The sequence below is a fragment of the Nematostella vectensis genome, chromosome 10 (genome assembly GCF_932526225.1).
Source record: "Nematostella vectensis chromosome 10, jaNemVect1.1, whole genome shotgun sequence".
Lineage (NCBI taxonomy): Eukaryota > Metazoa > Cnidaria > Anthozoa > Actiniaria > Edwardsiidae > Nematostella > Nematostella vectensis.
Window position 1 is genome coordinate 7,767,287 of NC_064043.1, and position 25,092 is coordinate 7,792,378.

The 25,092-nt window shown below is 38.2% G+C and overlaps 4 protein-coding genes across 5 annotated transcripts; 2 read left to right on the forward strand and 2 right to left on the reverse strand.

The window, feature by feature from the left end:
* Positions 1-897: 897 nt before the first annotated feature.
* Positions 898-3,178, reverse strand: LOC5521905 (short coiled-coil protein B). Its single transcript, XM_001641615.3, has 6 exons — positions 3,004-3,178; positions 2,772-2,834; positions 1,997-2,074; positions 1,831-1,892; positions 1,533-1,609; positions 898-1,070 (listed from the first exon to the last, which is right to left on the reverse strand). Exons 1-6 carry the CDS (start codon positions 3,086-3,088, stop codon positions 1,025-1,027), a joined length of 411 nt encoding a protein of 136 aa, XP_001641665.3. The 5' UTR covers positions 3,089-3,178; the 3' UTR covers positions 898-1,024.
* A 235-nt stretch (positions 3,179-3,413) lies between these two features.
* LOC5522005 lies at positions 3,414-15,689 on the forward strand. 2 transcript variants are annotated; one of them, XM_032367343.2, is made up of 17 exons: positions 3,414-3,684; positions 3,781-3,998; positions 4,364-4,440; positions 4,597-4,696; positions 5,086-5,255; positions 5,463-5,543; positions 5,982-6,118; positions 6,290-6,360; positions 6,643-6,701; positions 10,871-10,967; positions 11,091-11,204; positions 11,351-11,410; positions 12,004-12,644; positions 12,924-13,061; positions 13,384-13,514; positions 13,846-13,942; positions 14,576-15,689. In XM_032367343.2, the coding sequence occupies exons 1-17, from the start codon at positions 3,583-3,585 to the stop codon at positions 14,914-14,916; spliced, it is 2,634 nt and encodes an 877-aa protein (XP_032223234.1). In that variant the 5' UTR covers positions 3,414-3,582; the 3' UTR covers positions 14,917-15,689. The 2 variants fall into 2 exon arrangements, with proteins under 2 accessions (XP_032223234.1, XP_048589220.1); XM_048733263.1 differs by having other exon boundaries at positions 3,415-3,684; positions 13,384-13,509; positions 13,845-13,942; positions 14,576-14,676.
* Positions 15,690-16,055: 366 nt separating this feature from the next.
* On the reverse strand, positions 16,056-18,989 carry LOC5521904. Its single transcript, XM_001641614.3, has 2 exons — positions 18,764-18,989; positions 16,056-16,639 (listed from the first exon to the last, which is right to left on the reverse strand). The coding sequence occupies exons 1-2, from the start codon at positions 18,847-18,849 to the stop codon at positions 16,285-16,287; spliced, it is 441 nt and encodes a 146-aa protein (XP_001641664.1). The 5' UTR covers positions 18,850-18,989; the 3' UTR covers positions 16,056-16,284.
* Positions 18,990-20,827: 1,838 nt separating this feature from the next.
* On the forward strand, positions 20,828-24,581 carry LOC116604643. Its single transcript, XM_032367341.2, has 6 exons — positions 20,828-20,978; positions 21,252-21,442; positions 22,279-22,326; positions 22,507-22,598; positions 22,921-22,993; positions 24,051-24,581. The coding sequence occupies exons 1-6, from the start codon at positions 20,885-20,887 to the stop codon at positions 24,099-24,101; spliced, it is 549 nt and encodes a 182-aa protein (XP_032223232.1). The 5' UTR covers positions 20,828-20,884; the 3' UTR covers positions 24,102-24,581.
* Positions 24,582-25,092: the final 511 nt, after the last annotated feature.

Below are 25,092 nucleotides of genomic sequence, written 5' to 3' on the forward strand. Positions count from 1 at the left end.
ACGTTTCCAAGCTCTTCCATGAGCTACAAGTTAGATGAGCGATTGCTATGATAGCACCCTAAAAAAAAAAATCTGGGCATTCTAATTTTCACCCCTAAAAGATATCCAAGGCTCAAAACTTACACCCTAGAAGATAAGACAATGATCCCCGTCTAATTGATATAGAATGTACCCCGGGGGTCAAGCTACCTGAGAGAAAATAGATGGCTTTATGGATAAATGAACCCCCCCATCCCCTTGCTCAAAATTCGGGCTACAGGGCCTGTAAATATATTCATGACATGACTGAACAGCAACCCATATGAGATCTTCAACTAGGTATTCTGCAGTAGACCTTACCCTGCTTACACTGTCTTCCTGGACTGAAATTGACCTCCCCTCCCCTATAAGAAAACTTGTATACACCATAAGACAGCCAATGTACCCTAATGGCTGGGTCAAGAAAGGTGCAGCTTCTTTAACTCGCCGACTACTACATTGACTTTTACAAAATAGTAATAAATGCAAAATGAGCTCAAACAAGGTTGGTTATTTTAAAACAGGTTCTCAAGGAGTGTGATAGAACTGTTGTATGGCTAAATAATAGCTTGGGTTTTTAGACAAATTTGAAATCAAACAAAAAAAGCTGCTAAACTTTAATTTAACTATCAAAATGCCAGGCAAGAAAAAGAGATCAGCAAACCATCTTAGACATGGCTTTCTTTAACTTTCAGAAAAGGCAGTGGAGATTGATAAGTAGGAGGTGGAAGTCATTTATCTTTTTAGTTCAAATAAAACTGAAGTCAACTTTAAAAAATAGTAGCCAGCGCTCTGTGTAATTAAACACATGTTTGATGGTTTTTAAGTTTTTTTTAAAAAAAACAGTCAGAAGTTCACAGATTAGTGATACATAATGAATTCCATTCATTTCTACATTTTATTTTTGAGTGATCAGGTATTGTACATAATGCTGTTTCTGTCACTTCGTTTAAATAACATTCTGCTATTATTTACAAAAGACATTGAATGTCATATAGATGTAAATCTATCTTTTCTCTCCTTTCTTTGAAGCTGATTTGCTTGTGCCTTGCCTACAAAACAACAAAACCTCACCACTATTAAAGCCATGCATATGAAATAAGATCATGGATGGTGACAGAAAAAGGTCCAGTCCTCTCTTCATAATTTGCTGTCTAAAACAAAACATATTTATTCAACGAAACCAAAGTGCACCCCCCAATTTTGTTTCCTTCTGTCATCCTTGAAAGTGATGAACTAGGGAAGAACAGAAATTTTGGAGGCATTGTCATAAAGGCAACAAAAAGTTAAAGAAATAAAAGCAAAATCAATAGGCGTTATATGGTATGAGGAGGTAAGGAGGAAGAAGGGTGGCTGAAAACAAGCAGGTATCTTGTGCTAACTCCCTGTTTGTGCAGACTTCCAGGAGAGTGGGGTGGATCTTCAACCCCCCCCTTCCTTTCTGTCTAGGGGCCTGATTTGTGACGTCCACCGCCATTTCCATGGGAAGTGAAAAGAATGGTAGTTGTGCTTACCTTTTTTTACTGCCAGTGTTAGTAGGTTGAAATACGCTTGAAGCTGACATAAGATTTTCTATGTACTGCCCAAGAACCTAGAAGTAAACAATAAGCTTTAGCAAATATTTGTGTCAGCAGCATCTTCCTTTTAGCCCTTCATATACACATTTTAATGTTTGTTTGCCACAGTTTATGTGATTCGAGATTCTCGTGCAATGCAAATCCCAGTCTGCTGCCAAGCTTACAAACTGTGAATCCTTTAAGGAACGTTTTGAAAACCCTGAAGTTAATGATAAAACTTTATGTTTAAAGGTACCTGGTTTTCTGATTTCAGCTTCAAGTTCTCATCTTTAATGGCGTCAACTCTTTGTGATAGATCTATAAAAAAATGTTAAGTTCACTATTATCCAAGTTCTTGTGAACAAAACTTATAGATTGGCTTGTCTAATAATCATAATTGTCATATCAACTGAAGCATATACCATCTAGGGTGTTTTGTAGTTCTAGCACTTCAGATATGATTCTTGCTTTTTCTTCTGCGTCCTCCTCATCAACATTGCCTGTGAAGTAAATATTTTTGTATGAGATTAAAATAAACAGAAAGATAACAACTTTGTATTTTATTACTAATGCACTAGTCATTCAAACCTCCCATGGTCCTGGGGAAGTGCGGGGTTAATGTGGGGGCTTAAAGCACTTGTGAACGAGAATCTGTCCTGAGGGGGTGGGGGAATTGACATTGGAGACAAATAAATAACATCACAAATGCACTTTGCAAAAGTCATCTCAGTCAGGTTTGAGACTCTTTCTCTTCTGTAGCAAGCAATTCTATGTATCATTGTGTGGCAAGCTGCACAGTGAAATGTGCAAAAACAAATATGAATGATAGATAATGCCAGATGAAGATGCTTTATTTTTTCATTTTTTAGTAATTGTTATCTTCATGGTTATTGGCACAAATGTACTTGCTGAGGTGTACTGGCTTTGAAAGACAAAGGCTTATTTCAGATGTCTTGTTGTTGTCGCCAGGTAGTTGCCTATAGTTCGCAGCCCGAGGGGAAGGGGCATTTGACTGTGGTTTTGTCCCGAGGGGGTGGGGACTTTTCTCTATTTTGTACAGGGTCAAAGTCTAATCCCCCACCCTTCCTTGGGACCATGGGGTTGGGGGTTTCAATTGACTACTGCATAAGTAATAACTTACAGTCACAGTTGTAAGTTAATTAAGTTCTCATGAAAACACTAGAAGAGTACACATACCTGATACAGTTACATTATCTCCTCTTTCCATGTGATGACTGGGACTACTATTTCTATAAAATCCTTGAATTATGAAAAATAGACGCATATATTATATTTTATTATATATTGTGACCATATGTACTTAAGTTACTTATAATTGTAATCATCTGTGTGTGTCGTAGATATTGCACTTCCTAATCTTTTGATTCTACTTTTAGTAAGCGTTTTTATCCAAATCAGCCATCTTTACCTCCAGAAGTGACTTCGTCATCTGAGGATAAGGGTATAGATACCATTTTTGCCTCGTGTTTTGCCTCATGTTCCGCTCCTGACATTTTTTTTAGTAAAAATATGGTCTTCAAAAACTCATCTGTAAACGGAATCTGGTTGTTGTGAGTTTATACAGCGGCTACTCGTCACACGCAGGCGCAGAAATTGACCCAGTTTTTTGTCTGCGAATTCCTAGGTCCAGTGGGGAGAGGGGAGGGGAGATAAGGGTCATAAGTGGTAATATGCAGTCTGCAGAAAACTTTTGCAGATTTTTAATTTTTTTTATTAAAAAAATATGTTTTGTCGCATTTGTTTAGTTTGTGTGATCAATATCCTAGTTAAAATTCCTGGTCCCATGACAATACCTGCCCCACCCTACCTACCCCCGTGCTCTTTGACAAGCTTGGTTGGCGCGCGATTTGAATAAATACGGTGCACAGAAAACAAGACGACACGATTAAGCTGAAATGGCAAATTCTACCAAAATGACTTCTTAAAGTATTTGGTAGCGATCATTTATGCTTGTGTTATCCCTAAATGCCTTAAAGATAAATCAAAAATGGAAGGAAAGATGACGAGCGAGGCTTTATGCGCAAAGTTTAATGATCTTGGAACACGATTTGGATGGTTCCGGAGGCCGATTGACGAAACTATTATCTTGGTAAGAAATTTATAAGTCGTGTTGTCCGAAAAGATAATATCCTTCAGTCACTTTCTGGTTTGTAATAAAAATGAACCCAATGTTATTCTGTTGCAGTTATCTAAAGAAATCGAGAATCGAAAAAATTTGGAGCGCAAATCAAGTCATTCGGACAAAAGCATCCAGAATCTTGTCATTCACACCGAGAACACTTCGAGTGATCACCATAGAAATACGCCGATTATTTTGGCTGACAGTGATTGTACCGATAGTTCCGATGCGGTATCTCGTCCTGCCAGTGCAGAACCATTTGCTTCACCTCCCCAACCAAAAAGGTAGCTTAGTGGATTATGCAATTTCAAAGAATTCACTTATGCAGATGGAACCTTAACTTGAGTATTCTGCAAACTCTATCTTCACTAATCTCCAAATGATAAAATGCTTTCTGGCTCCTGCTATTTAAACTAACATTTGATGCTTTTCATTGGTAAGCACCTTGCCCCATAGGCTCCTAGAGGAAGCATGATTGGAAACAATGAAAACGCTTCATGGATTTTCGATTACGGAAGCCTGAACGAGATTTAACTGTTGAATATTATCAGCAATATTTCATAGAATGGTGAAAACAACAGTAAGATGTATCGTGTTAGGATACCAAATGGGTATACCATACTGATTAATTTTATCTTTTTTGTGTCAGTCTACGGCAGCGGATGCTACAGAAATACAACCCAGAAAACAGTGTTGATGATAGTGATTCAGATGATCTTGAGTCATGTGAGCATTCCAAACATTACAGTGTCTATACACGGCTGTCCCTAGCAAATTCGCCGGCAGACTTAACTATGTTTAATCAACATTAAGTTCACCTTGTTTGTGGATAACCTTGTTAATATATTTTTGTTGAATTGCTTTGTTTCTTTTGTTTTTAAGTTTTTACCAAGCACAGGACACCTATCCCACTCCGCCTGTCAGGAACTCGTCAATCAGGAACACCTAGTGATCTTGAGAGAACAAAGAAAACAAAAAGTCGGTATGTGGAAATGTGGTTCAAAGTTTCAAAGTCATTTTCAGAGAATGGTTCTTAGAAAGCAGGTTAGCGATGAATACAGAATACTATCTCGACATTTGATTGGATAAAAAGTGCATTCATTCCTGGGTTAGCATTTAACCTACTTTCTAGGAACCCGACTCTGATCATTAGCCTAAGGATGGATAAGTTTTGGAAGAAAAAGTTTCAAATCTATGATATGTTGTAATTTTGATTTAGACTTCCTAACAATACCTCTCCTGAGAAAATAAAAGCAACCTAAATATTCTTTGTGCAGGATAGTAACAATCCCTGATTAGAAATCTTACTTTATAAGAAAAAAATATTAATAAAAGGAAATACAATGTTGTGTTTTCCACTCTCTTTTTTAGAGGCAGTTTGGATGATTTCATTGTAAGTGATGAGGATTCCTCTGACGATGATGAAAGACCAGTGCTAGACTGTGACAGAGAAGTTTTTGAGGATGAGCCTGCTTTAAATAAAGACAATCTACCAGAAACATGGACATTTGCCACACCAAAACCTGTAAATAAACCACCAGGTACCATACAGTTAGGCATTGTCATGCTGATACACCGTTAAATAATAATACAATTTTATATATTTTTTAAATATTGGCAATAAGGCTTGTTTGTGAAAGGTGTTTCTCATGGTCATCAAAATTTTTACTATTATCATTAAAATATCATCAATATTATTCATTTGAGTTAACAATTTTTTTCTTATATGGTGTTGTTACCTTATTTAGGACTCAAGACCAGTGCTTTGACAACTGGTGGAAAGAGCCGTAAGACCAAGTACACTCCCTCCAATAGGACTGCATCTTCAGGTACTGTTTTCTATATTCTCATGAAAAAATATATTTGCTTATTCCTGCATTGTTGCTTAAAGGATCTAGGATCAGTTATGCATCTAGTTTGTGCAATGAAGATTTAACTTTTCTGTGGGCAGAGCTAAGGGTTTACACTCTATGCTTCTTCAGTAGAACTAAGTGAATAGTTTAAAATGAAGTCATAGGTTGCTCAGATTGTAATAATGCCTTAGCTTAATCACTGTTCTTGTGATATCATCAGTGACTCAATGTAAGAGAAAATGAAGCGGGATAAATAAGCAAGAGGGTGAAATAGAAAACTATAGAGACCTATGTAGGGTTCATAAGGCTATCTTCCATCTCTCCGCTTGTTGTGCTTTGTTGAGTAAACCGTTGCCCCTAAAAACTCAGAAAAAAGTCAGAATAGTATTATATATTTCTTTGTTTTATTCATAGCCACACCACCTCGTCCTGGTAGTACTCTAGACTCAATTGTTACCCCCTACAGTAATGCAAAGAACTTTAAGAAAGGCAAAGAGCAGTTGGCAAAGGAGTTGTTTGAGCTGTACAATAATACTGTCTTTGAAAAAAAGGTGTGTATTTTTTAAAAGCCAGGATTTTAAGACTTTGGCATCTTCTCAAAGCTCACAGTATTTTTCAAGTCTTGTTCACATGAGCAGACCTTCAAGTGTGGTGGTCCTTCTGAACCCTCCAAACCCCAGTGCTACAGGCCTTGTAAAAAGAAATTTGCTTTGTTTGACCAGCTCCCAGCTGATTTCAGTATAACCTGGAACAACAAGATGAGAAGTACAGCAGGGTTTTGTTACTATGGAAGGTTAGTCCATCCGACCTTCCCTCTTTGCCCTGTAGTGTTCCTCAACCCCCAGTGTCTTCACACCTCATTATGACTATACCAGGGACAAGCTAGCGTTGGACAGGGAGCAGCTTCCTGTGTAGAGTCTGAATTTTTTCAAAGGATGCTGTAAAGAAATAGATAATAATTCAAGCTCAAGCAAATGGAAATGACTGGGGTTGCACCCGGCTATATGGCACTATGATTGAAAACTCAGAAATGGGTTATACCTCACAATATTTTGTACTATTGGTGCATTTCTAGGAAGGCAGGTATAAATACTGCAAGGATTGAGCTTGCCGACAAAGTAATTGATTCTGCAGGTGAGACCTAATTGTTTCCTTCATTGCTGTTTTTAGTTTTCCAGTAGGGGACTTGCGCTAGGAGATCACGGGAATGTTTGGGTGACAAAGTCGCGCACTCTCGTCATTCTTTGACGAAACGGGCACGGTCAATTTTGGTTTGAGTTTGCAGCCCAAAAGGTCAAGTGATCCCCTATTCCAAGAGTGAGCACACTTCCTATAAGAATCCTCCTATGAAAAACATAGATTTGAGTGGCGATGTATCTTCAATGCAAAGTGCTTTCTTGTGACAGGAGTCTAGGTACAATCGTACAAGACACGTTTTACGAAAAGAGAGTCGTGGACGCGGGAAGTACGAGCGGTACTAGGAGCAAGACTGTTTTTAGTGTCTTTCGCTATATATTCATTTCAGTCAGTTAACACAACCGCACACTTTGGTTTGCGAATATAGACTGATTTTTAATCACAGTATTTACCACTTATGGCATACGCCATGACCTTATATGGTATTACAAACTAGAGTTTCAAATAGAAAGGAAATGCTGCGACAGTGATATTCAGTTGCTTCAGTGTTGTTCCAACGCTACATGGTATGCATGCAGCCAGCTAAGCTTGAAATTTTAGAATTTTAGGTTTTTTTTGTTATCGAGATTTGAATAGCTGGCACAATCCTAAATTTTATTTGGGATTGTTGAATTCCTTGTGCCCGTGGTCTTACCCCTGCTACTCCCTCTTGTTTCTGACATTTTGAAACAAAAACAAAGATGGCGGCAGCTTAGTTTTTCTTCACTAAAAATACCAATAAACGTAAGGTAGGCTAATTGTTAGAGGGTTTGGAATATATTAAGTCTTTATTCTTTTATCGAGAGTCATGGTTGGTAGAATTTGATTTTTTTGGCATATCCATTTCCTCCCCGACCTATTTGGTCAGTTTTAAAAGCAACACAACAGCCTGAAGTTTATGAGCAAAACCATTTTATAATCTGTTTTGATTGTTTTACAGTTTAAGCTTTTCTGTCAAGGTGTTTTTCACCTTTTAGCATCACTTGGGTTTGCTAAAACTTGTTGCATGCTCTTCAGCAATTACTAGAAGGCATTGGGCCATTGTTATGAACTGATAAGTTTTCCCAAACGCCGTACAATCCATAGCCAAGTGAGCTAGAGTATTTAGGCATTGAGTAAGGATGCTCGTTTTGCTTGTTTAGCCCATTGACTCCTTGCTTTTTTTGAGCTGAATTTACAAAAAAACAGACTAAAAACAGATACCTCCCCCCCTATTATGAGTTGTATACAGCCCGTCAAAGTCAAGCACCGCAGCAGTATCCAAGCTTTCCAACAGTGCTTTGCGGTCCCCACTTTTAATCCCTCGTCGTTGTGCTGAAGCCAGCACATGTTGATGGTTGTATTTTTCATCAAAAATACAGCTATGAGCATATTAGGAGAGTGTCTCAGGACATCATCTTTATCATGTTGTGTTTATTTTGCATTTATGAATTTTTTGGGTTGTGGGTACTTCCCAAAGCCGGTACAAGCCGGTTGAGGGGTCAATGTGTTTACCAACACACCCTAAAAAAATCATGCTTGCCTCACTGCCTGAGAACAATGCCTTTTTCGCAAGCTTAGGTGCATACAACAGTGTAAGCAAATTCTGCTTGATAGACAAACAAGCCTCCTTTTAGTTATGGCTGATATTCTCACAGATAATTCTTATGTTAAAACCATTGGGGAAACCACAGGGAGCCCAAATTCTATAAAAATATTTGCCTTTATAAATTCAAAGCAGCAGTGTCAACCCACTTTTGGTACTTTTCCTGTATATTCACCGTCAAAGTAATCTTATCACAAAACCTTGCCTGAATCTGATGTTTTCTTGGGCATTTTTTTCTAAAAAAAGCTATGCATATCATCCCTATCAATGAGTCCAGTCATGTCCAAGTAAAAAAAAATTCTATTTTCTAGGTTAAAGATATTCACTTGCTAGAAATGGCATATATGTGATCCAATCCACTGGTGTATGTCACAGCACAAGTCTAAAAAGGTCTAGTTATTTTGATTAAAATCTAGGGGTGGTTGATTAACCCATTGACTCCTGGCTTTTTTTGAGCTGAATTTACAAAAAACAGACTGAAAACAGATACCTCCCCCCCCCTATTCTGAGTTTTATACAGCCCATCAAAGTCAAACACAGCTGCACCTAGTCAGCGATATCCAAGCTTTCCAACAGTGCTTTGCGGTCCCCACTTTTAATCCCTCGTCGTTGTGCTGAAGCCAGCACAAGTTGATGGTTGCTTGTATTTTTCATAAAAAATACAGCTATGAGCATATTAGGGGAGTGTCTCAGGACATCATGAAGTCTTTTGAGGCACAATTGAGTGCTTTACTTATGGATATTTGCAAGCAAAGGTGGATTCATGATGATTTTTTTCTTGTTTGGCTTTGCCTGGATGAGAAAATAATTTTCTAATGAATCACCACAGCTCTCCTAAATGCTGTCTTTTCTGAAACCAAATTGATTGCAAAATTGTTTACACTGCTATTCTGGGTCTGTATGAGCTGGAATTGATTTGTTTGGCTTCGGGGTGAAAAGACTTATAAAAAAACATCTGACTTTGGGGGTAGGAGTGTTGACTGGCCCTCCTGTGAATTTTCCCCTGGATCTCCCAGAATGCTTTGCAATACGTAAAGACATCTTCGTGGTTGTACAATCCTTCAAGGAGTGGACATTGTGTTTTGAGGCCATGGAAATGTACCTGGAGGATCAGAATAAAGGTATCTATTTGTGTCTTGAGCTGTGTTTGCTGATCTCTCTCCCTTGTGTGGTATTTTGAGCGTTTTATTGAGAGGGGTGGTTCTGCTTTTCTCTCCTTGTTCGATTTGAGATTTGTCAAAGAACCTGTGCTATTATTTGGCTTAAGAGTAGATGCCATCACCTTGGTTGGATGCATATCTGCAAGACCATTTATCCCTTAGACTGATGCCTGAGTATCTTCATCTTGTTGTGTTTATTTTGCATTTATGAATTTTTTGGGTTGTGGGTACTTTCCAAAGCCGGTACAGGCCGGTTGAGGGGTCAATGTGTTTGGGTCCAATTTTGTGGTACGCTTTCGACCTGGCTCAAAATAAGTCGGCAAAATCGGTCTGAAACTGTTATTAAATTCTCCTTCAACACTCTTTGAAAGCTGTGGTAACTCGTCCCAAGTAACGAGCGAACATTTTTCCAAATTTACTGAAATGTGCTCTAAAAATCTTGCTTGTGCACTCCTCTTGTTGATTTATTGACCACGAACACCGTACGAGAGATCACGAGTCCCATGTAAAAACATGGCACAATGTTCGATTTTCGTCTGTCAATCTGTCAAACTGAAATTTAGTTCTAGTCTCTCACGGCCTCATTTTTCAAAGTGAGACTGCGGAACAAGACCCCTAACCAAAATCGAACCAAACACCCGCATATATTCTGCCGCGGATGCTCGTGAATGGAAAGGAAAGAGAGTTTTAAAAAGCGATGTCAAGATTAGTATTAGTAACGTCATCTCTGTTATATGATACTTAAGTAAAGTGTGCTAATACATTACACTGTTGATCAACATTGCTTTTTGTGCAACCTTTTTTTGTTATATTTCTTTAAAATTTATATCACTTCCCCATGTTAAAACAACATACACACTAAGATATGTAGCATGGTTTGAACACGCCACATTTCACTACATGTTTCATGTTTAAGAATGTTTTTCTTGTTCACATTTGGAAAGAAAGCTTTAAAATTATCCATGGATGGAGTCTGGTATAGAGAACTAATTGTTTCCTTCATTACTTTTGATCAACGATGCTTTTTGTGCATCCTTTTTTTGTTATATTTCTTTTAAATTTATATCACTTCCCCCCGTTTAGATGACAACAACATACACTAAAATATGTAGCATGGTTTGAACTCGCCATATTTCACTACATGTTTCATGTTTAAGAATGTCGTTCTTGTTCACATTTGGAAAGAAAACTTCAAAATAAACACGAATGAAGTCTGTTATATTTTTTGACAATATTTGATCAAAGGTTCCTCAGTTCCTTGCTTGAATTAGCTGCCGGGGATGGGAGTGACCCTGTATTGTGCGAGAGCATAATTTCCTTCTTACACCACACATCACCATGTGTTATGCCTAAATTATTGATGTAGTGATGATTGCTGTTAGATCGCTTGCGTGACACACTCATCCACGAGATGTGTCACGCCGCTGCCTGGCTTATAAGCGGCGTCAAGGCTGGACATGGCCCTGTTTGGAAAAAATGGCAAGTAAAGTCACTTATCGCTTTACTCATTTAGCTAATCCTTAGCGCGAAGTTAAAGTTATTTGCTTGCCCAATATATATAGTAAAGTGCTCTTATTTATATTCGTATTTATTTTCTTATAGGGCGGCAAGGGCAAACTACATACTTCAAGATCTCCCGCCAATCAGCCGTTGCCATACCTACAAGATAAACGCTAAATTCGTCTATGCATGCACTAATGAATTCTGCTCAAACACGTGGGTATTTATATATAAATCACCCATTGCTAATGATGTTTACACTCGTTGTTTGTTTTACATAAGAAATCCCCCTATAGTTTTCTAAGTTCTTGTGGCCACAATCAGTTCAGACCTTCCAAAGCACGTCTATATTTTTTTTCCAGAATAAGCCGTCACTCAAAGTCCATCAATACCGAAAAACAAAGATGTGGATACTGCCACAGGTTGGTGTGCTGATCTTGACTCGACTACGTCTCGTTGCGTACTTTTTTCGTTAATGACACGCTGTGACGTTATCTGTATCCATCTATCAGAGAAAGGGGGCAAGTAGAAATACGATACTAGCACTAATAAATTGAGGGCTTAAAACATACATTGAATGCGACGTAAAAAATGCATTTGAGAAACGTTATTTTGAAAATGAAAAGCGTCTTGATTCTCTGCCAACGGCTTCATTTATTGTCGATCGAACAACAACAACAACAACAGGAAAATTTGTATTTGCGTCCGAAACCAAACAATTTCTGTTGGCGAGGAAACAAGGCTGGAGTTCGAGATCATCGATATCTCAGATGATCAGGAAGACGAAAGATGTTGACATCAAAGTATCAAGATGTGATTCGGGCGTTTTTGAATAGAAAGGTTTTTCACAGTTAGCTGGATAGAATGAAAAGAAAAGGGTAAGTGTTAATGGCCATTATTTCATCGAAATCCTTTCTTCGTTTTGTATCGATGTGACATGTAGTGAACATCATGCGATTTGACCCCCCCCCCCCCCCTCTGTTTGTGTACTACTCTTAAAATCTCTTCTCTACAGGTCTCAAAGGAATAAAAGCAAAACGAAGCAAATGCAAGAAACAATAGAAAAGGGAAATATAACAATAAAGAGGCCTTCAAAAGGTGCTACGCTAATCACAAAGTTCTTTGGGACTTCGGTGTCTAATAACACTGACAATGCCAGCGAAAAAAGGAAATCAGATGAAATTCTGCACCAAGAAGCTACTAGTTCGGAAATTGAGAACCCCAGTCACGTTCCAAGAGATTCTTGTTCCAAATCCCAAACCTTCAACCCTGTTAGAAGCGGTGTTCCTGTGTCTAAGAACCTCAGCAATCTTCGAAAAGATTTTAGTTCAGAGATTCTGATTGATACCTCTATCACTATACAACGTTTTTCTAATTCTAAAATCAAGACATGCAATCTTACCTCAACTGTTCCTGATTCTGAAAGTGACATCATCAGCTCTGGTCCAAGAGTTCCTGAAAGTTCTGGGATCGGCACTCCTAGCCCTGCCCCGCTCTATTTTTTGTATGACTGTGAGGGGACGGGAGGGTCAGTCTATAGCGATCACATCATTGAGATAGCAGCCTCAGTCCAGCCGTTGCCAGAAGAAGTGAATCTTACAACAACTGAAGAGTTCCAGTCCCTTGTGTATACTTCAAAGAAGATTCCAAGAATTGGTAAGCTCCAAACATGAGTAAGACTACCTTCAACCCCATTTTGATACAGGATTTTCACAGAAGAAAATTTCCTATTATAAAAAATGCATTTGTTAAAAAAAAACTATTTCTTGTCTTTCTGTGGGAATGTGATTTGAAGTAAAATGTTGATGTGAATTTCGAAAGGAAGGGGTCAGGGTTAAAAGCTGGCTTTGTTTTATAATTTACGCATCGCTTTTCAATAGATACCCCGTTTGAAGGAAAACAGTTTTACAGGGAAAAAAATTGATTATGTTTCAGTGTCTAACAAATGTGGCATCAAGAAGAGAACCTTGCGTGCCAAGCCTGACTTGTCAAAGGTTTTGACAAAGTTTTCAAAATGGCTGAAAATAGTGACTTTCCTGGTTGAACGTTCCACTGGAAAGCCCCACTACCCAGGTAAAACATGTTTCTAAACATATCAATGACATTTAAATGAAGAACAGTGGAAATACGAGCAATATGTGAAATTATGTGAAAAAAACTTTCCATTTTACTGTTTTTAAATCCAGCTCGTGATAGGTCGGCATAAACATTCAATACATAATTTCATTGTTTGGTGTCACTGGTTTCGCTGCAAGAAAAACCTCAGATGTAGGGTGTTTTTAGGAAAGATGGAGAAGATCATATGAGGAGGTTGATGAATAGCAATTTAAAGGGGCGTCCCCGCAGTTGTCCTAATAATATATGACAATTTATTATGTATTTTTTTTTTCAACAGTTCTCCTGGCGCACAATGGGTTTTCCTACGATTTTCCCATTCTCTTGTCCGAAATCAGTAGAAGGAAGGACATGGATCAGAACATCTTGTCGTTTGTGCAGTTTGGTGACACATTGGTCCATCTTAGGCAGGTCTGATATCAGATTAGACAACTACTCTATGCTAATTCTGGTGGAATATATCTTATTTTCTCCTTGTTTGTAATTGAATCAATAGAGTCGTAGGTATTGCAGGGAGGCCGTGTAGGACTGGGAATGTCTCATTTGGCACAAAAGTATGCTGGCATGCGGTCTTATCTAGAAATACCCGAGAAAAATTCCGATTTCAAATTAGATGTTACAAAGCCCAATGAGCAATGGAGTGTAAAATTTGCTTAATTTTCTCCACGTTAAAAGGAAAGATTTTTCGCTTGCTTGACAGTGATTATATATCCTTAAAAAGGTATTGTTGTTTATTTTCCTGCTCCGAAAAAATCAATCAACGAAGATGCTCACGCCTAGTTCTAAAGTGGGAATGGAAAGTCTGTTTTCTACGTATTTCCCCAAAGAAAACTACAATGGTATGCTTCTCACATTCCTAAGTTTTTATATCTTTTCTTACTTTACACATAAGAAGTTTATTAGAATGCTAAAAAGAAGATGTTATTTGATTGATAGAATTAACACTCTTTGGCAATCAGCCTTCCAATGAAATAATATAATTGACATCTTTAAAGCTGTCAGTCAAAATCAAAACTACGTTTTTTGCACATTTCTTGGTGACCATAATAACAGGAATCGCACTGTAATAATAACCAGATTAATCCATTAGAGTATTTAAAGAAAATTTATTGAACGTACCTTATGAAAGTAAGCATAGACATTTAAAAAGCGGGTTATTAAAAATATTTTTTTAAGGCTAGCCGACACACAGCAAATGTTGAGCTTGGAAAGCCGTATGTGCCCCAAAGTCTTTTTGAAATGAAATTGCTTCGTTTCCATGACCAGTTAGACAAAGCTTCGAGAAAGTGACAACTACGAGGATCAAAGTCTTAAACTTGGAAGCACAATGAGTGCACAATGTTGATCAGATTGTTTCTCATATCCACATTGACTAACATCCCAAAACTGTCAAATTGACCACGGTAGCGTGCTTTGCATTGTATAAAAGCTTAAAGTCTTCACAGGGTGTCTAAACATCTATTTCCCCGTAGCACACAGAGCGCTTGAGGATGCTAGAGCCATGAAGAGGGTCTTCTATGGAACAGAGCTCGCTGCGTTTATGCACCAAATACCAGTACGCACGTACTCGACACAAAGAAATGAATGGCAGGAAGTGGAAAAGGCGCGAAACATCTCCACAGACCTGGTTACCAAGTTACGAGGCATGCTTAGTGAGTCGATGGCGAGGACAGTTGCAAAGAGAGGTCTTACATATGACGTCATTAAGAGCTTGTCAAAAACAACCAATAGGGATAGGTTTCTGCTGCAACTCGATGAGTGGGATCTTACGAGTTCATGCATGCAAAAACTAGCTGACTTTTTCTATCAGTGATAAAAAAAAAAGTTTCATTCAACAAAGGAAGAAAGAACATACACAAATAATTTTTGTTGGGGGCCCGTTAGTGCTTATTTTCATATTTCACAATTTCTGCGTTAGCTATTGAAGTTTATATTATTAGTAATTATACTTTATGGAATAACATAATTAAAATTTAATAAATGCTTATATGGAGAGTAATTTTCTAAACTTCGCATCAAAATGTGCCTAATTATATATGGAAAAAAGTGAAAGCATTAAATGTACATTTGCGACAGTATATGGCATTGTAAGATAGTTTGTAATATTATAAGAAAGGCTTAGTTGTACATCTAAAAAAAGGATAAAATTGTATAGATATATATTGAGATATATATTGATATAATATATTCGTTGTAAATATTTACGTTATTGAAGGATTATTTATGGAATTTTATTAGATCGATTCTTTTAATAAAAAAACAAGCATGCTATGTCTGTTTTTTTCGATGTATTTTCTTCCCTGATCAGACAATGAAACCATATAACAATGATCCTTAGACCTTGTGAGGGTCAATGGTACTAGGGAAAGGGAGGAGATAAACCCAAAACACGTATCAAAATGCGGTGCCTTTTTTTTTCCTTGTTCCCTTTTTTTTCCCTTTTTTTTGTGGGGGGGGGGGGGAGGGGTGATGAGACAAATGCGATAATCATTTAATTACCGAATTGGGTTTGTTTGTATCACGATAAAATTCACCCCATCATACTAACGTAATCTAATGATGGAAATATAGAGACGTTTAAATGTGCAAAAAAAACAACAGAAGACCATTGTAACGGTTCGCAAGTCGGATCAAAAGAATTAATGATTTTTTTTTAACTTGCAGTCGACTAAAACTGCAGCCGCCTGTGAAGAAGGACGGTACTCCGGCGCAGACCCGAACACCCAACAAGTTCGCTCTGTTTGTCAAGGAGAATTACGGGAAAGTCAAGCAGCAAGGGATGCCCCACAAGGACGTGATGAGAGAGCTCAGCAACCAGTTTGGAGCTTTGAACGTGAAGTGATCTTCGAACACGAGAGAGTAAATGATGCTATATAAATAGATTACAAAATCGCCACAGTGGTGATTGATTGAGTCGCTATGCGGGACATCTTGGCTAAAAACACCGTCATGTATTATCAGTTTTTCTTTATTTATTATAAAACTTAATCCATTTCATTTTTTTTTTCATTGAATAAAACGAGTTATCCTAGTGAGGACAATACAGCATCTTGATTGTTACTTTTCTTTTCTGTGTACTCCGTGGTTCACTAAATGTCATTCCAAGCATAAATAATAGGCTTGGCGCAAAACCAAACCCTTGTGTATCCACTGCCAGCTTGTTCGCGGGCTCGTTTGTCTTTCAGATCACAATCCGCTCATTCCAGGCTCCGGCAACGAACTGCTCACGAAATTGACCAACCACTTCATCCACGTGACTGCCGAAGCTAAATAGACCGAGGACGATCTGGGACCTAATGGTAGCTGACCCCTGATTAAAAGCGTCCCAAGCCTGAACTCCCCGATCACCAAGAGCCTCGAGGTTCTCTTTGAGTTGTAGAAGGAGGGATTCTCGAATCTCGTGGAATTTGCCGCAGGAGAGAAAGAAATGATCGATATCTTCGTCCTCTTCGCTTTTGCAGTAGCAGCATTTCGGCGTACCCTCGCTGCCTCGTAACAGATCTTTTGGTTTTTGGTACACAGGTGCTTTTGTAGTACTGGAATAGGATATCATAGAAAAATCAGTATCTGTACACCTCATTTCTAGAAACACTCACGCACACTCTACTAACGGATAGTAATAATTTAGCCTCTTCCCCATGCGTCTTGTGACAGCCTTCTGTTGTCAAACATTTTTTTGCGATAAGCTTTTTCCTGACGAGCGAGCGGCAAATCAAGAGTGACGTCACTAACCGAGAAGCTGCTTAGCCAATAGGAGCGAGGGGCAAGGCTTATAACAATTAATGATAATTTATTTAGCGCAAGTTAGCACTTGATTAAAAAAAAACATCCATTACATTGTCGCGGAATGCTGATAGCGCAAAAATTAAATGGAGCGTTAAAAGTACATGTCTACGATATAACTTCCGATAATCGCCCCGCTCCCCCACCCCCAACGGACAACTATTCACCTTCCTCATATCTACCCCACAATTAATTGCGACGTGCGCGAGAAAAACAAACAAACTTCCATCTTGTTGACAATTTTGCATCTTGTTGACTATTCTGATGCCTGACCTCGGTTTCACGCGCATGTCGCAAAGAGTTGTGGGAAGATGATATCATAAATATATATTTTCATGTTTCGGAATGTACACAAATACCTCCCATGGAAGTTTATGAGAGTCGGTATTTAAAGAGTCGTAAGATATGCAAGGTCATTCGAAACGTCTCTTTCACAAATTTAGATCTCGTTGATTTAAACTTCTGTAGTTACATACTTTACATTTATTTCTATTGTATACATGCCACCACGAGCTATTAATAAAGAGATGCCCGCCCTTAACTGGTTTGTGTTATTAATGTAGAATAGAGGGTTTAACCCCCCTCTTTCTTGGATTGCCTTTTTCATTGTTTTCATTGTGTCTTTCATTCCAAAATAGGTAAAATAATGACGAATATTTTTGGGTAAAACCTCACCCGTCCCTGGCAAGCGGAGTTCGACTGAATCCCCACCAAGTGTGTACAACTCTTGACGTCAGCCAATCAAGAAAGTCGCCACCAGCAAGACATTTTTAAAACAAGATTCTAAAGACTCATGTAATCAATAAGCGCAAACGCAGTTTTAAAACCAAACATCGATAGCTATATTTCATCATAAATGCTTATTTCATTTTGGTGTCATGTTTCCTTTATAATAGGTACAGGTTGATGAAGTGCCGTGCGATGAATACCCAACCATGCATGAGTTAGGGGTTTGACCTCGCTTTCTATACGATCAATATAATGTTATCACGAATGCGCATATTAATAATGAATAAAATCCTGTCTTCCCTGAATCTCGTGATCCGGGTGCTGACAGTTCCCGGTGTTTTATCTTATGACTCGTACATAGTGGAACTTGAACAAAATCAACATTCGACCCAGCTGTCCAATCTGCTGTCCAATCTTAAACTTCTGCTCCAGATGTTAATAACATTTTTGTACCTTTTTTGTGTTAATTTACCAAAAACTTCTGTAAAGCAGGTGAAAAGGTTTTGGAGCGGAACAGGAACAAGGCAACTCGGACAGGATACCTGCTACAGTTGCTTTCAAGTAGCAAGCTTCTCTTCAGTCCTTATCTCGTAACGTCTAGTCTATTCGCTTTTCGTCTTTCAGGTTCAGTTGTTCCCTTCCCTATCCTCTCCGCAGGTCATAAAAAAGTAATTATCTCAATACGTGTCTATTATGCGTGTTCAAGTTTTAAGAGCTGAAAATACTTTCTTTTATTTGTTTCAGGCCCAGGAAAAGCACATATAATTGATCGTGTCCAAATTTTAAGCTGAAAACACTTTCTTTTATTTGTTTCAGGCCCAGGAAAAGCACATCTTTATGATCCTGTCCAAGTTTGTGCTTTTCCTGGGCCTGGAACAAATAAAAGAAAGTGTTTTCAGCTTTAAAACTTAGACACGATCAAGTTTACACAGATTTTAAACAAGTTAATAGAGTTTCTCATGTTGAAGTGCCATTGAATTAGCTTGGACAATTTTGCTATATGTGAAAAATAATTGCAGAAATGTACACATGGTGGACAAAGATTTTAGTACGTATTTCTCGAACACGTTTATTATGTTGTACATTTACCATCTCATTCCCAAGACTCCACGAAACATCTCCACTATGTCGCAAAAGGTGTTACATACCCGAGTTCAGTCCTCGCTCCCATTGCCTGAATCTGTAATAGCTTCGCTTGAGAGTTCATCAAACCAGGAAATTGTATCGTCTTCATGATTTCTTATGAACGCAGTCTTCACGCCAACAGTCTTGCTCTGGTTTGCTCTTTGTCGCTTGTTGATCTTCTATCTGCACACCAACTCTCGCACGCAAGAACTAATAAAGCCTCCAGTGCATATCTGAAATCGTTGTGGTTTATTGGTCCGTCGATGCGTAGCAGGCACCCAAACAACGGTTGAATGCATCGGTGGTTAATCCATGGGTACTTGCGCGCTGCTTTGTCATAAAAACACTGAACCGGTACGGAAGATATTTTGCTATAAATTAAATCCTGATAAATATATACTACAATTCTAACAGTTCTTTGTTAGCTTTTAAGCCTGCTCAAGCAAATAGCGCAAACATCAGTCATCGTCGGCTTACTCACAGCTCGGTTGACCATAATTCTGACGAACCATTTCTCTGTACCCCCCCCCTCCCCCCAACATAATATACAAAAAGCGCCAGCATTGCTTGGAATTAAATGTTAGCTGGTTGGTTTGGTCAGAAAGAAAGGCTGTGAGTTGCTGTTTTGAAGAACCTTCCTTCTCGCAGTTATCATTAACAGAGTGAGTTTAGTAGCGTTTTTTTTTTTGCTACCCTTCCTTCAAATAAAGTTAAAGCTCAATCACATCATTTTGGTCCTTTTTTCCCACACGTTCTTCTCTCACCTCATCTGTTATGCATTCTTCACCCTTCCCGCCTCCCAGGGCTAGATTGGCTTGGTTCCTTCTTGTGTAACCAGCGTTATGGGTATCAACTGACCCGTACAAAGCGAGTGGTCAGATCACACGGTTGGAATAATTTAATCGCTTCATTTCATCTAGTTTATTGTCCAGGGGGGGTTTCCAGAGAAGATCAAATAAACGCTGGAATAGTATTCAGAATGGGCAGTAGTAAACTGATCTCCCCGCCTTTTGACATGGACGAACTGGAGTCGGAATCAAGTCGGCGAATTAAAAAATGGGGGGGGGGGGGGGGGGGGGTGGAAAAGAGGGGTTACGACTTTTTGAAACTCTATTTTATATAATATAAGAGACATTTATATATCATCCCTTATCCGACCCTGAGTTTTTCTTCTCGGCTGTTCCTATAAAGCTGGATTCAGATGACAGCTCAGGCGCGTACACAGGGGGGTGCACCGGGTGTGCGCGCATCCCCCCTTGGCGGCCAAAACGTGGGTCATTTCTTATTAAGGAATCTTCAAATACTCTACCTTTTCCATATGATACCTATGACTGCCCCCCCCCCCCCCCCCCCCCCCAGCCTAGGCTGCAGCCCGCAAAATAATTAGCGTATCCAGTAGGTATAAACTGTACTTGAAATAGGGTGGGTGAGATGAACAAACATACAGACGCGGAGCCATGGTACGTCTTTGACGTCTGCGTAGGTAAGAAGTCTGTTATGTGCGAAGTCTGTTTTGTCCGTTCCTGACGTGCCCTTATCAGTTAGGAGTACATGTCCTGATCCGGGAGACAAGAGGGGTTTCACAGTCTATGGCTGAAGATCATGTTAAGCTGCCAAATATGATTTAAAACACATAAACTGACTGTTTTTAAAGCATAAAATTTTAATTTTAAAAAGTGTCACTGTTTTTTAATGCCTTTTAACCTCCGCGTTGGGCGTCTTTCTTCTAATATCATCTGGCTTTTATAAACGCATCACCTCAAAAGCATTTTTGTATGTTCAATTGATTAACTTTAAACAGATGACATTTTGTCATCCTAGCAAAGAACCAAGTTTGAAAAAGCATCCTTTTTCATCGGCTGATTATGGAAGCCAATGTGATATTTTCGTTTGAATTTGGTAAATAAAGAATTCAACTTTGTTTTAAGATGGTTATTTCGATGTATCTCCAATATTAAATAAAAACAATAAGAAAGTGTGGCTGTCAAGGGCTCTTTAAACATATACCATACATGGCAAGGCAAAAATTCTTGCGATAGCGATGCCCACTCATTTTGCCCAATCGATATTTACTCGCCTCTGATTCCCAGAAACCGAGCCTCGTTTCCATTTCGCCGCGTGAAACGACTGCAAGGTTGAGCAAGATGGCGGCGGCGCTGTTGGGAAGAAGGTTGGTGAAGACATTCACCCAAACCTCCCCAAGTCTTCACAAATTCTCACGAAGTCTGAGTATAACAGGTAGGTAAAATGAAAGAGGTTTATTATTTAAGCATTTTTCATCAGACTTCCCGTTTGAATGACTCGGAAGTTTTGAACACAAGTAAGAACACAGGCAGTTGTACAGACAAACGTTTTGCGTCATATGAAGCTACATTGCCGACTGCATTCCACGTTCTGTAGTGAGAAAAGCTTGTACAATCGGTGTTAGATAAAAGGCTGTCCTGTTGTATCAGTATTTCGCATGATTTTATAGCGCTATAGGGATGATCTGTTTGTGTTTTCCCCTTGTAGTGAGAAATCCCGTGGTCGCCAGAAGCCGGCTTTTGGCTCCCGCTTCGTCTTGTTTGTCGTGTTGGAGACGAAATATTGCAGATGTCACTGTGGACGACGAGAGAACAAAGCTAAGAGAATGGGTTGATAAAACCAAAAAAGGCAGCTGGATCTCTCGTTGGATCAGTGATGTCGACGAGATAGAAAGTTCGGTGGGTGTAAGACAAGATTCACATGAATGATCTCATACTTACAATAAGAGTATCACTAATGATTTAAATTTAGTTACATATACTTTGCTCCTGAAGATTTAAATGTATTCACACTATATTATGTGTGTTCGTGTTCCGCTTAAAAAGGGAAAGTGATATTATCAACAGCATCATAAGTATGAATTGTTACATATGGGGTGGTTATGATAATAGCAAGACAGTTGAACATTTTATACGAAGATTCCTAAATCGAGTGCTGTTATTGCATTTTGTTGCATACTTTTATGTACATGATATGCTTTGATGTCATCTGTGCATCTATTAGGGGACAAATGCATGCAAAAATGAAATCTGTTTGTTAAATATAGGCCCACTAATTTGGTTTCCTTATTGCTGTCAAGTCAGCTTTAAAAGAATTCAACATGGCCATGATATCTGAACCTTGCCAGGTGAACCGATTGCTGAGATATGTTTTTTTTCTTTTTCAAGCAAGAGAACAGGGTATGGACCCTTTGTCAAGAAAATATTTTGTCTGAAATGGGAAAAAAAACCTTGCTCACTATGCTTTCGAAGGTCGCCAGAGGCAGAACATATGGTTAGCTTGGTTGTGTGAATTAGTCTGTATTTTTCTGTTGGTATAACTGGAGCAGTTATGTTCCATAGAAGAAAAGGCAGATATGAGGGAAATGCCATAATAATGCTAGTGCTGATCAGGGGTTTGTGGTGGGCTGGAAATATTATTTATTTGGTCCCCATCAGGGAAGGGGAGAGAGGGATTACTTTTAGACTGATGCTCACCTTGTATTTCTTATAAATCCATATCTCTATTTCTTTAGATGATGTCTGAAGAGGAGTACCAGGAAAGAGAGAAGCTGATTCAAAAGGTAGTATAGTTAGCCATTTGTGTGTAGTGTAAGTGTTGTAGAATTGGCCCTAGGAGTGATTGCAAAGAGGCTTTTCATTTCTCGGTAATCAGGGGCAAGACTATAAGTGTCTAGCCTGTAAGCATTGCTTTAGTATAACGTTATACAATAGTTTAAATCTTATTGATCTTTTCCCAACAGATGACAGAGATGTACTTTGATAACCCTTCACAAAAGTGGGATCCCTCATTCTTTTCAGAAGTCTTTGACACATTGATCAAGTTCAATGACAGGTAAGACACCTCTCATAATTATAGATAATGTAATGGATAAATTTAAAACAATAAGAATTACAATCATGAACAGTGCCAGAAAACTCAAGCATTACAAATAGGTAACAGCTGTCATTTAAAGGGATATTTGTTTCCACATTTTGCACATAAGCCATTTTTAAAGCTTTGCAAAAAAAAGCTCAAAACATCTTGTTGAAATTGCAAAGTCATAGTTGAAAAATGACTAGGACAGAGTGTCATTTTCAGCCCTGGTACAACAAATTGATAAGATCTTGTTTTTATGGTCACCCTGGTGTGATGCAGCATATCTTTTGCTTTGCAGAATTGGAGTAGAGATTTTCCTGGAAATGATGAAAGAGATGCAAGTTATCGCTGATGAGGAAATGATTAAGAAGGTAGTAAATGTTCCACCTTTTTGAATAAGTGCATGATTTTGCTATCATCAAGTGGGTAAAATATCTTTATCCTTTTTATTCCCATCTTAAATACAGGGCTTCTGGAATTACGCGCTTGTGCGGAAGCACGTAATTTGGTTTTTTCCGCATAATCCGCGTAATCCACAAATTTCCGCGTAATCCCGCGTAATTTGGCAATATTTTGAAAGACAAAACATTTAATTGCACAGCTGTGTTCTTTTAGGGTTCTTACCTCTATTTCTCGTAAAAAAAAGGGAGATATTCTTCGTAAGAGTGCGATATTTCGAACTGAATTTCGAAAACAAATAAAATGAGGCGTTCTTTGCTAAACCGCGAAGGCCTAGGACTAATAACAAAATACCTTTTTTAATTGGCTGGTGGCTAGGAGCCAATAAAAACTTGCCTAAGATATTTTCACGCAAAACATTAACCTTTTCAAGTTATTTCATGCTTTCCTTCGGTACAAAATGTAGTTTGGGCGTAACAGTTGATATTCCGTGTTATTTAGCATGTAATTTAGTAAAGAATCACGCAAAATTTTGATTTTTAAAGAAAAATGTATTGCAAAATCCAGCGTAATTTAGCACGTAATGATTGATTTTCCGCGTAATTTAGTGCATAATTTAGCAAAGAATCCCGCGTAATTTTGAGTTTTTTTGCCTAATTCCAGAAGCCCTGTAAATAATACATTTAATGCTTGTTATGATGGCTTCATTGTGTCCACTTTTAACCTCTAATAAATTTTCATGGCTAGTGAGCTTCATAGCTTCTTGTGGAGTGCTTGCTAAGGAGAGGGGGACACAAACATGTTGCACAAACATGACAAGCATTTAAAGGCTAGAAAGATTTAAGGTCTCTCACGACTTGCAACCTTAAAGCTTATCACAAGAAAGAGGGGGGTGAAGATCGCCCAAGCATCTCCTTAGCTAGTAAGCTTCGAAGCCTTGATGAGAGGTGGGGTTGTGATTAAGAGTTGGTTGGGGTGTTTTGCAATTGTGCTATGTTAATGTTCTCATTTCTCTTGTTTGTTTGCCAGGTCGAGTGCTATTTGACTGAAGCACGTGAGGCCTCTTGGTTTGAGAAATAGTTTTTAAAGAAACCAAAAATACTGTTGTCTGATTACATATTATTTTGTCAATAACCTAAAAGCTAAAAGTACTCATGTAAATAATTTAAGTCAGTGTGGGGTGTTAACATGACTTTAACTTAACATACACTATTATTTAGGCTGTATTATTGTGTGAAATCCATTTATAACTTCTTGCCTGCTAACTTCACTAGCTAGAAGGAGATAAAAGTTATAAATTGATATAAATTTTTCTTTATTTCTGGTGAAGTTGTCAAGTTTGAAGTACTACACATTTAACATTACATGGAAGTATCATACCTATTTTTGTGAAGTATAACAGAAGTTACAACAGTTGCAAAATATTAATTATCAGTCTTGTGAGATTGTTTTAGAGATAGCCTTTACAACAAATTGAATGCAAGTTGTGCATTGTTTTAAGGTTCACCCCTACTTCTTGCATTAAAAGGAAAATTTAAATAATAAAAAATGTTCAAACTATTTATGTGTTTCATGTTATATGCAAGATCCAAAAGGTTATAGAGTGGTTTTCAAAATCGTGTGCAACAAAATATATTTGTTAAAGTGTAATAATCAAGCCAGAACAAATGAGAACAAAGACATTACAGTGTATAAGTACTAAATAAACTAAAAAGTATTTCACTTTTGAAAACCACTCTATTAACATACACATTTAGGTTGCAATTTGTCTTGCAAAAAATAATTACACATGAAAAGTTTTCATAACTGCAACCTGCAAAATTTGTTGTGGAAAGTAGAAGTGGGTTCTAGTTGAACATTGAGGGAAAAAAAACAAGTTGCAAACACTGGAGTCACATGTAAATAACGTGTAGTGTGAATTACCAGACTTTGTTTCAAGAGTATATTGTAATTTTAGGACCCATTTCTTTCATTTTCCATAACTCTTCCTACTTCTACATTTTTTTAAGGAGGAGGGGGAAGAAGACTTTAAGGGGTTAAAAAATATGGATAATTGCATACAAGGGGGGTA

Bases quoted from the DNA above. Each gene is read 5' to 3' on its own strand.
- LOC5521905 (XM_001641615.3), bottom strand. From the start codon at position 3,088: ATGTCAGGAGCGGAACATGAGGCAAAACACGAGGCAAAAATGGTATCT. The intron at 2,075-2,771 runs GTATGTGTACTC...TTTACTTCACAG, and splicing joins AGATAATGTAACTGTATCAG to GCAATGTTGATGAGGAGGAC. The intron at 1,071-1,532 runs GTAAGCACAACT...GTTGTTTTGTAG, and splicing joins AACACTGGCAGTAAAAAAAG to GCAAGGCACAAGCAAATCAG.
- LOC5522005 (XM_032367343.2), top strand. From the start codon at position 3,583: ATGGAAGGAAAGATGACGAGCGAGGCTTTATGCGCAAAGTTTAATGAT. The intron at 6,702-10,870 runs GTGAGACCTAAT...GATTGCTGTTAG, and splicing joins CAAAGTAATTGATTCTGCAG to ATCGCTTGCGTGACACACTC. The intron at 10,968-11,090 runs GCAAGTAAAGTC...ATTTTCTTATAG, and splicing joins GGCCCTGTTTGGAAAAAATG to GGCGGCAAGGGCAAACTACA.
- LOC5521904 (XM_001641614.3), bottom strand. From the start codon at position 18,849: ATGAAGACGATACAATTTCCTGGTTTGATGAACTCTCAAGCGAAGCTA. The intron at 16,640-18,763 runs GTATGTAACACC...ATCCTATTCCAG, and splicing joins GGAGCGAGGACTGAACTCGG to TACTACAAAAGCACCTGTGT.
- LOC116604643 (XM_032367341.2), top strand. From the start codon at position 20,885: ATGGCGGCGGCGCTGTTGGGAAGAAGGTTGGTGAAGACATTCACCCAA. The intron at 21,443-22,278 runs GTGGGTGTAAGA...CTATTTCTTTAG, and splicing joins TCGACGAGATAGAAAGTTCG to ATGATGTCTGAAGAGGAGTA. The intron at 22,327-22,506 runs GTAGTATAGTTA...TTTTCCCAACAG, and splicing joins GAGAGAAGCTGATTCAAAAG to ATGACAGAGATGTACTTTGA.